We start from the raw sequence: 12,704 nt of genomic DNA on the forward strand, positions 1-12,704 counted from the left end.
GCCCTTTGATTGTTTATAAAGATGAAAAAAGTAAATCACTGTGATTAAATAAGCTGCTAGGCTGTTCAAGAATTTGCTCATCACTCCCCTTATACCTCTATGTAACTTAACCTGCAGGGGATGATGAAGTCAGAGCCTAGACGCCAAACTCAAGTCATGTTCTGCTGCTGCATAAACATTCTAAAATGTGATTTGTCTGACTGAAATGGATTCATGTTGGAATGACATGAAACCACTCAGATTTCCAGTTAGCTGTATGTGTTCCACATGTTCCTTTATCCCTCGATACACACACGCAAACAAACAGACACGAGCCTGTCACTCGCTCAGCTCCTCTTCCTCCTCCTTGCTGATGAATCAGATGATAAGACACAAAGTAGCTTGTAAGCAGAGGCAATTGGCCCAATGTGTTATTCTGAGTGGCTGGCTTATCAGCCACGGAGCCGTGGGAATGAGAGAAGGACATATTGCCATATTTCGCCAGTGAACAACTTACTGGTCTCATTGAGACTGATTGGGATTTAGATGGAATGGTTCATTTCACACAGGAGGGGAAGGGCGCAGGGGGAGGGTGGAGATGTGTGTGTGTGTGTGTGTGTGTGTGTGTGTGTGTGTGTTTGGGCTGAGGGGGAGTACAAATGAGACAATGTTTTCACAACAGAAAGAGGGTGTGAAAGAAAGAATTGGCCGAGCGCAGAGCTTTGATTTCACTTTGGAGATATAGAGTCCCTGGACCAAACTTCGGAAGCCACCAAGGAGCAATTTTCAGTGCCTATCACAGCTCATTCATCATGGTGTGATTGCTGTGTCGCCGTTATCTCGCTTGTGGGCGGCAGACGTGCCACAGCTGAAAGCCTCCATAAGAATTCCTTACCTGTAGCGCTGGCCTGGGAGACTGTGTGTGCCAGATTGTGCTTGTGCTAGTGCTTACAGTATTTATGGATGCTCCCTTTCAAGCATTTTTGTGTGTACGATCAGTATTTGAGTGTTGGTGTGCACTCTTGACATGTTCACCTGACCTTTGCAGGGCAGTTTCATTACACCTACGCGTGGCTGTCACCTTCCCACTTCAATTTCACAAACAGCTTCAGGGAAGAAGAAAAAAAAAGCAGTCACAGAATTGATTATCACTTTACTGCTGGGGCACAAGCCATATGCTTGTAATCATTGATTGCGTTTGTTACAGGCATTGTTTAGGTCTTAGTGAAATAATGTCTTTATACCCTCAGTAGCCACACTGATGTAATAGAAAAAGTCCATTTTATCCTCCAGATAGAATTCTCCTGGATGCATTGTTCTAAACTGTGTGTGGTTTCCCTCTGTTCTGAAATACAGTAGCTTGTCAAGCAGCAGAAAGAGTAATCTGTTTTCATTTCTACATTTTCCGTTCTCTCTCATCCCAGATGATTTGCATTGCAGTTGTGTAACTGCTGGCTTTTCAGAGATACAAAGTTATCGTCTTTTCAAGTGGAGCTAGTGGGATCTTTCTCAATAAAAGACATTCTATTACTTTTTGAGAAGTCCTCACACCAAATGTAAAATTCCAAGGTGAAACTGGAATCAAGGAACATCGGTGATTATAACTGGACTTGCACACATGTATAACAGGGTCCAACCACCTGATGCAACACAGAACTGAAGGCTGTGGAACTGAGAGCATCACTGAGTGTGGCTCAAACAGGCAGTGTTTGTTTGTGTTTGTTTGTCTTGCAGACGCCCTCCTGCAGTGCAGACAAATGTATCACATTCACACACACTGAATCTTTTTTCAGCTTTATTTAATGTTATCTCTAAGTCTGTAATATATTTACTGTGATAAATCATAAAATAATCATGATATGTCATCAGAGATTAAGGAAACTAAGCTATGTTGAAATACTTGCGACTCTGACAACAACAGTACAGACATCAAATTAATGCAGAATGTTTGCCAAATCAGTGTCTGTTTATGAGTCATAAAAAAAAAATCATAATCATTTTTGAGAAGGAGTAGGTGTTTATAACAGTTAAATGGAGCAATATGTTGTTGGAGTCTGGCAGGCAGTGAGACAGGCATTCACTGAACTCCAACTCCAGAGTGTGTATTGTCAGAGCAGTGGGCTTTTGTTTTCAGGATAACGGGCTTAGCTTGACATTGGCAAACAACTGACGGTTATAAACAGCTGATCAACTTACAGTCAAGGACTTGTCATTGCTTGTCATCATCACATTAAATATTGTGCTGCTATTGCACTCCTGCAGTGTGTCTCACATCTGGGGAGGAGGAGAAAACAACTCACTTCAACCACAGACTGTATATTAAATAGGATTTTAACCTATTTAATATACCTTCTATGGCTCAAACTCACTATTTGGAATGCAGTACTTTATTTTTTTTGATCGACAGCTGTTACATGTTGTTCCTTTAAGACAGGACAATGCACATTAATTAACGTGAGCACTTGAGTCAATCACGTGGCCAGATTTAGCCATACAGGCTAATTTTCATGTGCGGCCCCTGGCAGGTTGATGGCATATTAAAAAAATAGCAAATCATTGTATTCTGTTTTTATTTACCTTTCACACAAAATCACTACGTTTTTGACATTGGGGTTGTACAACTTTGAGGCATCTGTGGTTAAAATTTCCTCTTGTGTCCTAAATTTGCCAGATTTTTAACTTTTGTTATGAATGTGAATTGTCAATATAAAACTATACCTAGGTATTTAAACTCATGCCCTACTGATAGTCTTCTTTCTGTTACTATAAGGTCTGGGTATGGATTTCCATTTGCAGTTTCAGTCTGTATGTCTCGACCTGATCATATGTGGCAAAAGCTGAACACCTCCAACAACCACCGCCTCCCTCTAAAAAAACACACAACACATCCAAACACACATTCAAATACAAGTAGGTACACACATAGAGCCACCAACCCCCGGCCTCCCTCCCGACATGCACACAGACAAACATTAATAATTTATTTTTTATGAAGCTACAACAGCACAGCACAGCATGGTAAGACAACTCTCATTCGAGCATAGTCAACAATATGTGTAGATGTGTAGATTCAATAATGCACCTCCTTTGAAAAATTTGCAGCCGAGTTCCCCCTGACCAGCACAAAACATTTTGGTAGGAGGTATAATACAGCGCTGCAATATCAGTGTCAACTTTTAAAATATATTCTTCCTGATACTTACAGTATTTTGTTGGCTCTGTTTTCACTTTCTTTCCCCATGTTTTCACTGAATTGCTGCTGCATTTATATCACAAATCATGTTTCTTGATTTTTGTCATTTAATACAGAAACTGGCCTTCTGCTCACAGTGAACATAATAGTGTTTGTTGCTTTCTTCTGTGAACTTTTACGACTTTTTACCTTAAGGCCCACTTCTGAACATTGAAAACTTTCCGAGGACCATCTTCCCAAACAAATTAATCTGAATTTTAAAATGTTACTTCAAGGTACCTCCATTTATAGTAGTTCAGTGGTTATTACAAGTTAGAGGCCAAAATTTATGAGAAAAACCAGACCAGAAAATTTAAAGACAAATCAAAAATTGACAGAACACACTACATGCTGCACGCCCCAGACATTACCAAAAGCCAGAATCTTTTTGCTCGGTTCAAACTCCACCCTGAGCTGAGCTGCTGGCAGCCTAGTCAGTATCAGCGCCATGTCCTCTGACCCCTAACCCCTCACACGATTTTTGTTGGTTGAGTACAAAAACATAAACTGTGTTGTAACCACATTCAAAACTCTTTCAGCTTGGCTTCACTGCCTGCCATTATGAATTATTATTATTATTGTCTCTACCTGATGATGCGTTGTGATTTGCGTCGTGATATTCAAAGATATTCATTGAAATTATGCATTTTAATTTGATGTTTTTTATTTATGTGAATTCTTGAACACCACACAGTGTTCAAGAATTTTATGTCATACAATATAAACTGGCTTTGCAAATTAGATTTAACCATTTAGCATTACCACTGCACCTGAAGCCTGCTAGATGGCGCTCTGAGAGAGTTGAGATTGGCTTTTCTAAACCTCGCCAGTCCACAAACACACACAGACAGCCGACGTCTCACATTGATTTTTCTGTCTTTTTGCTCTGGTTTCATGTAAAAGCGTGTGGTTATTATGCAACCAGCAAACCGTCAAACAGCCTTGGATGTTAATATATCACTCATTTAATTAGGCTCTTAAATGCTACTCATGCTCAGTGCTCACAGAAATCAGGACTCCTTGTTATTCCTCCTTTGTGAAAGAAATCAAACGGAGATTTACCTGTAGGGACATCCCTTTTCAGCGCCAGCTTTATACCATTGTGAGTGAATCTTACGGCCTCAAGATTTAAATCCCAACCCAAGACCCATTTTTCTTGTTAATGCCTGAAACCTGCTTTAAGTCTCTACTGTAAGTGCTATTTCTGCCAGCACTCTCGGTCAGTTTTCATGCAGACTACCCTCGTGTCACTGAGTGCTCTCATATCCTCTCACGTACAGTGCATACTGGAAAGGTTTCAGCAGTGCACATAGTGTCGGCACAGTGGCACCAAGGCATGTGCACATGAATCTGCAGACAAAGACACAAGATCTGTCCCCGTTTCTTGAAGTTTGTGTGTGTGCCTGTTCCCTCTGTATTTGTATTTTCTGTCGTTTATTTTCTAAAACATTTTGTTCAAATTTGCTTTATTAAAAATTAACATGACCTATCTCTTTTTGTAATGACCTAGTATTGTCAGAGCCTCTTCAAACAGCACTACACAACCATGTGAGAGAATTATATCTCGGCTGCCAGTTTGCTGCCGGGCTCTGGAGAGCCAGTTTTTAAGGATAAGAAAACAGTTCAGGAAAGCAAGGAGGCTTGTGTGAAGACATCTCCAACACCCTGAGGTTTTAAAAGGGGAAACTCCACCGTGGTGTGTGTGAAGCTCAATGTGAACACCTGTGTGTGTGTGTGTGTGTGTGTGTGTGTGTGTGTGTGTGTGTGTGTGTGTGTGTGTGTGTGTGTGTGTGTGTACTTGCTTGTGTGTGTGTAAGAGTGTGCTGCTTCTTCCTCTGGAGTTATCAGTCCACAACCAGACTCTTCATGGCCTGGGAATAAGAGGCTGCTTTAAAAGTCTGCATTTCTTTATAGCTTCAAACTCATAGCTTTATTGCTGTTTTGCTGTGGTGTGCAAAAGAAGGTAGATGGAAATTCCTTGTGATTTTACCTTCACAGAAGACAGCACTTTCATACCCCTGCATAGACTTTTCATACCTTTTATATAGTTATTTCTATGTGATTTTGTTCTCAACTTCACAGAGGCTTCTCGTGGAAGTGTTTCTTTTAGTGATTTCTTTTTTTGTCAGTGTTTTGCTGGAAGTTTTTGCATGAGTATGACAGATATGTGAACTTTTATAGCAGTTGTTTCCATTTGTGCAAACCAGCACAGACCCAGTGTTATTTCACTGGGTCTGTGAAATAATATGATATTTCAGTACTGTTTCAATCCTACATGTTTCAAAGCAACACAATACTAACATTAAATAGTATAGAAAGTACCAAAGCTATAAAAAAGAAATTATCTCTTTCAAGACCTCAACTCAGTCTTTAATGTCATGCCTGATATTTGACTTGCAGCAAAACCCGACAGTGTTCAGTCACTTTTTCTGTATCAGCACTGTGTGCAGGTTGTTATTTTTAAATAATTGTTCAAAATGATCATATTTTGTGTGCCTAAGACATGCCTGTAGCATTGAAAGAGGTATTGAGTATCTTTTTTATTACTAATATTGTATCAAAGCTTAAAATTCAGTCATGTGTTAATTAGGCAGATATATTTGTGGCTAATTAACAGGCTAGCAAGCAAACTAACACACAAGCCAAGTCAAATTTTCTTTCTATATTCCCACAGCCTAAAATCTCAAATTCCAATTGGCTTCGCCTGGCTTCATAATCAGTACAGCGTATCAAACTATCTGTCCTGAACATTAATTTTAGACCATCATTAGCATAACAGAGCACTAGCATTATAAATAAAGAACTTAAAGTTAGCTCAAGGTGCTTCTTCAAATTAGATGTAGTCTTTTAATGTGGAAAGTAGCTAAGTTGATGGCTATGGATAAAACTAATCGGTTTCCTCATAAACTGCCATACAATTTCAGATGATAAGTGGTGTTGCTTCAGATTTTAATTAGCGTGATAACCATATTTGATTACCACACGTTGAAGAACTCAGTAAACACTGTCCAGCATCAGCCAAAGTTAGCAACAGTCTCCTGGACTGTTTTGGGTCAGTAAGGACAGACATCGCAATATTTTCAGCACATTGTAACAACCACGATAACAATGGTAATGACTTCATCTCCGTTGACGGACAGCAGAGCTGCGCTGTAATGTTGCAGCTATCTTGGCTACGAGGTAAAATGTTCTTTATATTTACATGCCAAAAACACGTCCCTGACAGGGCCCTGTCTTCTCCCATGTGCTGCTTGTGCACTGCCCACACATTACTAAACATCACTGTGAAATGCATACCTCATATGAATTTGAGCAAGTATTATATTTTAAAGACAATAACTGTATTGAGAGAACCACAAATTTTGGGCACCCCTGTAGCTCAGTTGGTAGAACATGTGCCCCATGTTCTGAGGTTATTGGTTCTCTGCAGTGGCCGTTGGTTCGACTCCTGCTTGCAGCCCATTTGTTTTGTGTCATCTCCTTTCTTTCTATCCCCTTTCCTTCATATCTTCAGCCATCCCTATCAAATGAGGCAAAAATCCCCAAAAAGATCATCTCAAAAAAGTAAATCACACATTTAAACTGCAACAAAAAAGGTTAATGATATTTTGTATTTTAAATTTGTGACATTGTTACTTTTATTCCCATCACTGTCCAACCCAGCATGGATCTAGTTAATAGCCAGCTTTAACTTGACAATTTTACAAAGCAACTGGGCCTCAGAGAAAGAAAGAAAGACAAATTGAAAGAAAGGAAAAAGCAGAGGAGTAAAAGGGAAAACAGATATTGGCTTGATAACAGTCAGACAGCCCCTGTGTGTGTTATTGATTGCTGTTGGGTTTTTACTGCTGTGATTGATGGATGTTCGCCAGGTCTGATTTTATTAGTCTGTACTTAACCAGGTCAACACAGAGAGATAGAGGGAAGACAGGAAACAAATGCAATATTTTCAAACCTCCCTCCAAGAGACCAGGCCTCCTAATGACGGTGGCCATTTGTTATAAATATAGAATGCTTTTATCGTTCTTCACACACATAAATCAACAAGAAGCTGCAAAGTGAATTTTTGCTTAATTAAGTGTTGTAGTCAGACACAAACATACATTAATTCAGGCACATTACGGGTCCCCTGCTCAGCCAGTGTGAAGACCCGTTGAGTGGCTGTACTGCAGGTTTGTGTGTTTCTTTATTTCTTCTCTGTCCCCCGGTCCACTTCACGTTATGCACAAAATGTCTATGAAAGCCAACCTCTGTAATAATGTTGCGGAAATTGGAAGCAGAGTGAAAATGTGTGAGTCAGTGTGGCTTGACTGCAAGTCGATGCTTGAAAAGCTTCAGTCGTCCGTGAGCTGTGAAATTAGCATTTATATTGTATTGCATGCTGAAACATGAGCATAGATGTCATGTTAGGCCACTGAGGTGACACGTGTGGCTGTTTTAAGGAGTTAATCAACAGACAGACAGATTTATAGTCACCGACAGACTGAAAACTTCACTGACTCTGAGCTGAAGAAGTATTTTCTTTTGTTCTACTTCTGAAAGGACAAGGCTGATTATATGCTGTTATTTTGCTGTTGTCAATACATTCACATGAAAACCCTAAAACCAGCAAAGGTTTTGTTTTCTGACTTCTCTAGCCCGTGTGTGACCTTCAAATCTTAAGCCCAGTCGATTCAAGATTTTTGAATGATAAAAAAGTAAAAGCAGTGAATCTGTTGGGCACGTTTTTTAGCCACAGATCTGAATCCTTGTCTCCTAGAAATCACATTTAAATAATATTAATATCCAACAGCAAATATGTTTTAAAGGAAACATTCCACCAAGGAAATGTTTTTTAAATCATATATTATATTCATGTAATTATTGTTACTTAACAATAACAAACTGGGTGTCAAGACCCAGTACTAAACCAGTACTAATTCCTGACTGGTCAGTACTAAATTATCAGTAAGCTCCAGGACAAAAAAAACTGGTATCGGTACTTATGTATCATCAGGAACAGTTGACAGAGCAAAATGTCCAAAAGTGTGGGCTCATTCGAGAAAATTTAATGAAACAGCAGCCAAATGCAATAACTTGGGGAAAAAAATGTAACCTTTTACTTCTGCAAAAGAGTGATAATAATATAATTATTCAGTCTTTTCACATTTTTTCATGTCAGGCCTTTAGTTTTGCAGCAACATCAATAAAAGTATTGATATGTCTTGCTATTGATAAGCAGTATGGATACTGATATCAGTATCAATAAAGTCCTAATGATACACATCCGTCCTGGTCCCTGCTGGTCATGCCACAAAAAATATTCCCTCCCCTTGGTGCCTCAGTTCTCGCCCTAAAAGGCTGAAATTTGCCATGGAGGTCAAGTATATGAGTGTGAAGGTTCTGGTGCGTAAAGGCACTGCCTACCTGTCTGAAAAAGTGCATGATGACTTAAAGCACAAGACTTGACATGTTTACTGTGTTAAAACTGGGGTAGGCGGTGAATTTTTGGTGTCACTGGGCAAAAGTTTAATAATAATCTTCAAGCGTAATGTAATTAAAGTAGTCTAAGAGAAAAGTTCTCTCAGCTCTATTGTCAGACTTTAATCTAATCTAGACTTAAATCTGGTCTGTGAGGGGAATCTTTGGCCAATCACAGGTCAGTAAACTAGTTGATTGTTGAACATCTTGTTCAAACCTAAACCAAAGAGCTGTTGTTTACTAACCACAGACTGCACTCAGGACATGAACCACAGTGTCACAGTTTTGCCTCCTTGTGATTTTGTGTGTGGTACAAAACATCCTGCACTTGAAAAATGATGCTTGTGAACATAATCCAAGCACCAATTACTTTCCCAGCACAGTGTAATTAGGAAAACAAACTAGTATTATATAAATTCAATTTCTAGGAGACGGGTTAGTATTTATAGCAGCAGGGGGCTGTATGTGTGTGTTTGCATTTCCATTGTGATGAGAGTGACAGTGGAGCTCTATGGCACAGAAGAAGAAAATATATCAGGCTTTGGCTGCACAGGTGATACATGTTGGAAATCTTTTCATAGGATTTGCTAAGAAAATCAAGAATATCACTTTGCCCTTTCACACATGTGTAGCTCACTCACATTACTGTATCTTGTGATAAGTCTCTGTGATTTACCTCTTTGTATAAGACACTGCAGGTTATTGTTGCTACACAGAATGAACTATGAGACTGCTTAGATAAATTAAATCCATATGCAGATTGTTGGTGCAGACAGAGCAAGTCGATCAGTCGTTATTTCATTCTCATTCTTATCACAGCAGAGCAGGAGGCTGTGGCTCCTTCCGTCCAGTGATGCAGTGAGAAAGAGGCACAGCCAACCAATCCAGTGTCCAACTGATCCGAACCCAACCCCCTCCTCCTCCTCTGTATGCACCTACAGGTGGAACCAAGCGGTTGCCATGACAACAGGGCAAGTCACAGTAACAACTGTGCCACCTGATGTGCACCGAGTTCCCAAGTATTCCCAATTTCAGTGTTGCTACTATTTTTGTGGCTTTCACCAGTCAGCTTGCTACCACACAAGTAAATATTTCCAGCTGTGGCAATGACAAAACAATTTCACTTCTATTCCAGCTCCCCAAAAATGCATCACTGCAACACGACTGCAAATGCTTTACCCTCCTAAGAGCTGTCACAGTGGCTTTGAATGGGTTACGCACAGGCCTCTGTGGTGAATGACACACAGCCCGCTGGAGGCATTTATGTTAACACAAGCAGTCAACACTCTCTTTGGTTAAATAGAGAGAGTCTTATAATCTAGCAGAAGTGTGTGTGCAAGTATATTTTTTGCATAGGCACACAAACTTGTGTTGTTAAAAAAGCAAACACCCAATAAAACTTCTATCCAAAACAATAAAGAAAAGAGAGCTTTGTTGTCCTTTTTATTTTTAAAATGGCGAGTGTCAGCATGAGGAAACACTTAGACTTGTTAATCATTGTTATCTGATGACATGTTGCCAAAGTAAGTTTGAGCTGGATTCACGGGCTGAGAGCAGGAATAGAGCAACAGCAAAGTGGTACATAATGCTGTCTTTTTTATGATGTAGTGCAGCCTGAGCGCACCAGTTTGACAGTTGCATTATTTGAAAAATAGCACAATAAGGGTGGCTCCAAAATACATCACTGCAGGGCTCCTTAAATCTTCCTACAACATCAACTAAATGACAAAACAAGACATAAATAAACAGCAGCCGAACGGAGAGTTGGTTCTCTAAAAGACAGGTAGTAAATACGTGTGTGTTTGGGTGTGTGTGTGTGTGTGTGTGTGTGTGTAGGGGGCAGAAAACTGCTTTTGTTTCTTATCCACTTTTCGCTGGATGTAACAGATTAGCACGAGCCTGTTCGCTCCTGACTTTAGTGCCTGGCTCTGCTTCAAGTCCACAAATCTCACTTTTCATTGAAGGCAGTAAACCTGATGTGAACTGTGACCTCCGAAGGACATATGGGATGGTTCCTCCATTCGTCCTCACTGTAAAAGCTTTGGTTAGGTTCTGTAAAAGAAATCACATTAAAGAGGCACTCCAGCAATTTAATAGTACACTTACAAAAAGTTGTCAGGTCTCTCATAAGAGATTTCTAAAAGAATGGGCAAAATTGAAACAACATGTTCAAGATAATCTGACTTTTATTCTCAAGTATAGGTCAAATCCCCAAAACCACTGAATCCTACATTCCCCATTATCCAACTCGGGAGCATATTTTTTTCATTAGACCTATCTGTCTAGTCAATATCCGATACCCAGAGCTGGAGAGGGACTCATTTTCAGCCTGGAAATTTCATGCCTCAGACCAACACACTTCGGTTCATGACCCGTTATACTGGACATATACTGTACAGTATATGGTTTATAGGCATTATATGTTAATGTGTTTGATGTAGTCGAAGTTAAAGGTCAAACGCAATTACATCATCAAGTACAGAGTGTAGCCTGAAAAACAGTCCACCAGGAATCTTTATGTTTCTCTGGATTAGATGCCCCAGGTGTTTAAATGTGATTTTATTTGGGCACATTATCCATATAAGGAAAATGCATGTTGATGCATGTTAGATGTAAAGGTTTCGAATTTGATCATATCTACCTGACCACATAAAGAAGAAGTCATATTGTGTTTGGATTTTGGATTACATGGGTGTAAATGCAATCTGTACAATGTGCTGGCTATACACAACTTAATCTTTAAGTTGTCTTTAGAAATAAATATACAAAATAAAAATAAACAAAATATAAGTTGTTGTTGAAGTTTAGAGTGCAAGCAAGCAAGAAAGCTGAAAGAGATATGCATCTAATTACTGATTATACATTTATGAAAGCACCAAAAGCAGAATGAATGAAATACATAAAGAAATAACAGCATGTCGAAACATGGAGTCTGCAGACTGAATAATAACCACAAACTATGAATATTTATTAATATACATGTGACATTTTGTATGCATGTCCTTCCTCAGTGCCCAAGATGTCAGATGTATATTGATAAATGTTAATGAGAGCATTATCTAGTGTGCAGACTACAGCAGAATTTTCCTTTTTGAAATGTACTTCCGGCCAGAATCTAGTATTTATTGCATTTGAATGTGTGTGTGCTTTTGAAAACTTTCTGCTGCCTTAAATTACTCATGCACAGGTTTTGCTCTGGAGATCCACAAGAAGAAATTAAAAATACCAGGTGTAAACTCAAAGGATGGATTGAATCATTTATTATCCAGATAACATATCCAGGCACAGATCCCATTTTAATACCAGGTGTAAATGGGATGAAAGTCTTTCAAAGTCTTTCAAACTCCCTACTTTCTAACAGAAGCTTTCTGCTAAAAAGACAGTTACAGAGAGTTATTTTTTAGACTTTGAAAGTTCCTTCCTCAGCCGCAGAAGACTTTTTTTTTTTTTGCTGAATAGGACTCCTTGGGACAAGTAAACTGAATTTAATGTGTGAAATCATTGTAGTGACCCTTTAAGATGCAGTATAAAGTATCAATCCAGTATGAGTTGTGTTCTCTGACTGTACAATATGTCAGTATCTTATTAATGTTTCATCTTGCTTTGTCACAACCATTTATGGACACTCAGTTGAGATGCACCATGTGTGTTTTTCAGGAGAATCCATACGTCATGCTGCGGCCAAATCACCAGGAACTGGAGGGAAATGATCGCTATGAAGGCTTCTGTGTGGACATGCTGAAGGAGCTGGCAGATATTCTCAAGTTCAAATATCGTATCCGGCTGGTCGGGGACGGACTGTACGGGGTTCCTGGAGCCAATGGGACGTGGACGGGCATGGTCGGAGAGCTTATTTCAAGGGTATGTAAATACATACACATACACAGACTGAAGTGTAGCCTGCAAACAAGCCCTACAACCATAAACTGTCATTTTTATCCTGCCAGTACCATTCAGAAGTTTTAAATCACATCATGTGTAAATGTAACAGAAATAAAAATAAATAATGTAAAATAATGTATTTTAAAACATG

At 39.3% G+C, this 12,704-nt stretch overlaps 1 protein-coding gene across 1 annotated transcript in view; it reads left to right on the top strand.

The window, feature by feature from the left end:
- The window catches only part of grik4 (glutamate receptor, ionotropic, kainate 4), a 331,077-nt gene that overhangs the window by 289,565 nt on the left and 28,808 nt on the right, over nt 1-12,704 (top strand). The window contains exon 12 of the mRNA XM_084716969.1: nt 12,329-12,532. Within this exon, the coding sequence (XP_084573095.1) occupies nt 12,329-12,532 (204 nt within the window). The remainder of the gene's footprint in view (nt 1-12,328; nt 12,533-12,704) is intronic.

This window comes from Lutjanus erythropterus, chromosome 4, assembly GCF_056507025.1.
Source record: "Lutjanus erythropterus isolate fLutEry1 chromosome 4, fLutEry1.hap2, whole genome shotgun sequence".
Lineage (NCBI taxonomy): Eukaryota > Metazoa > Chordata > Actinopteri > Lutjaniformes > Lutjanidae > Lutjanus > Lutjanus erythropterus.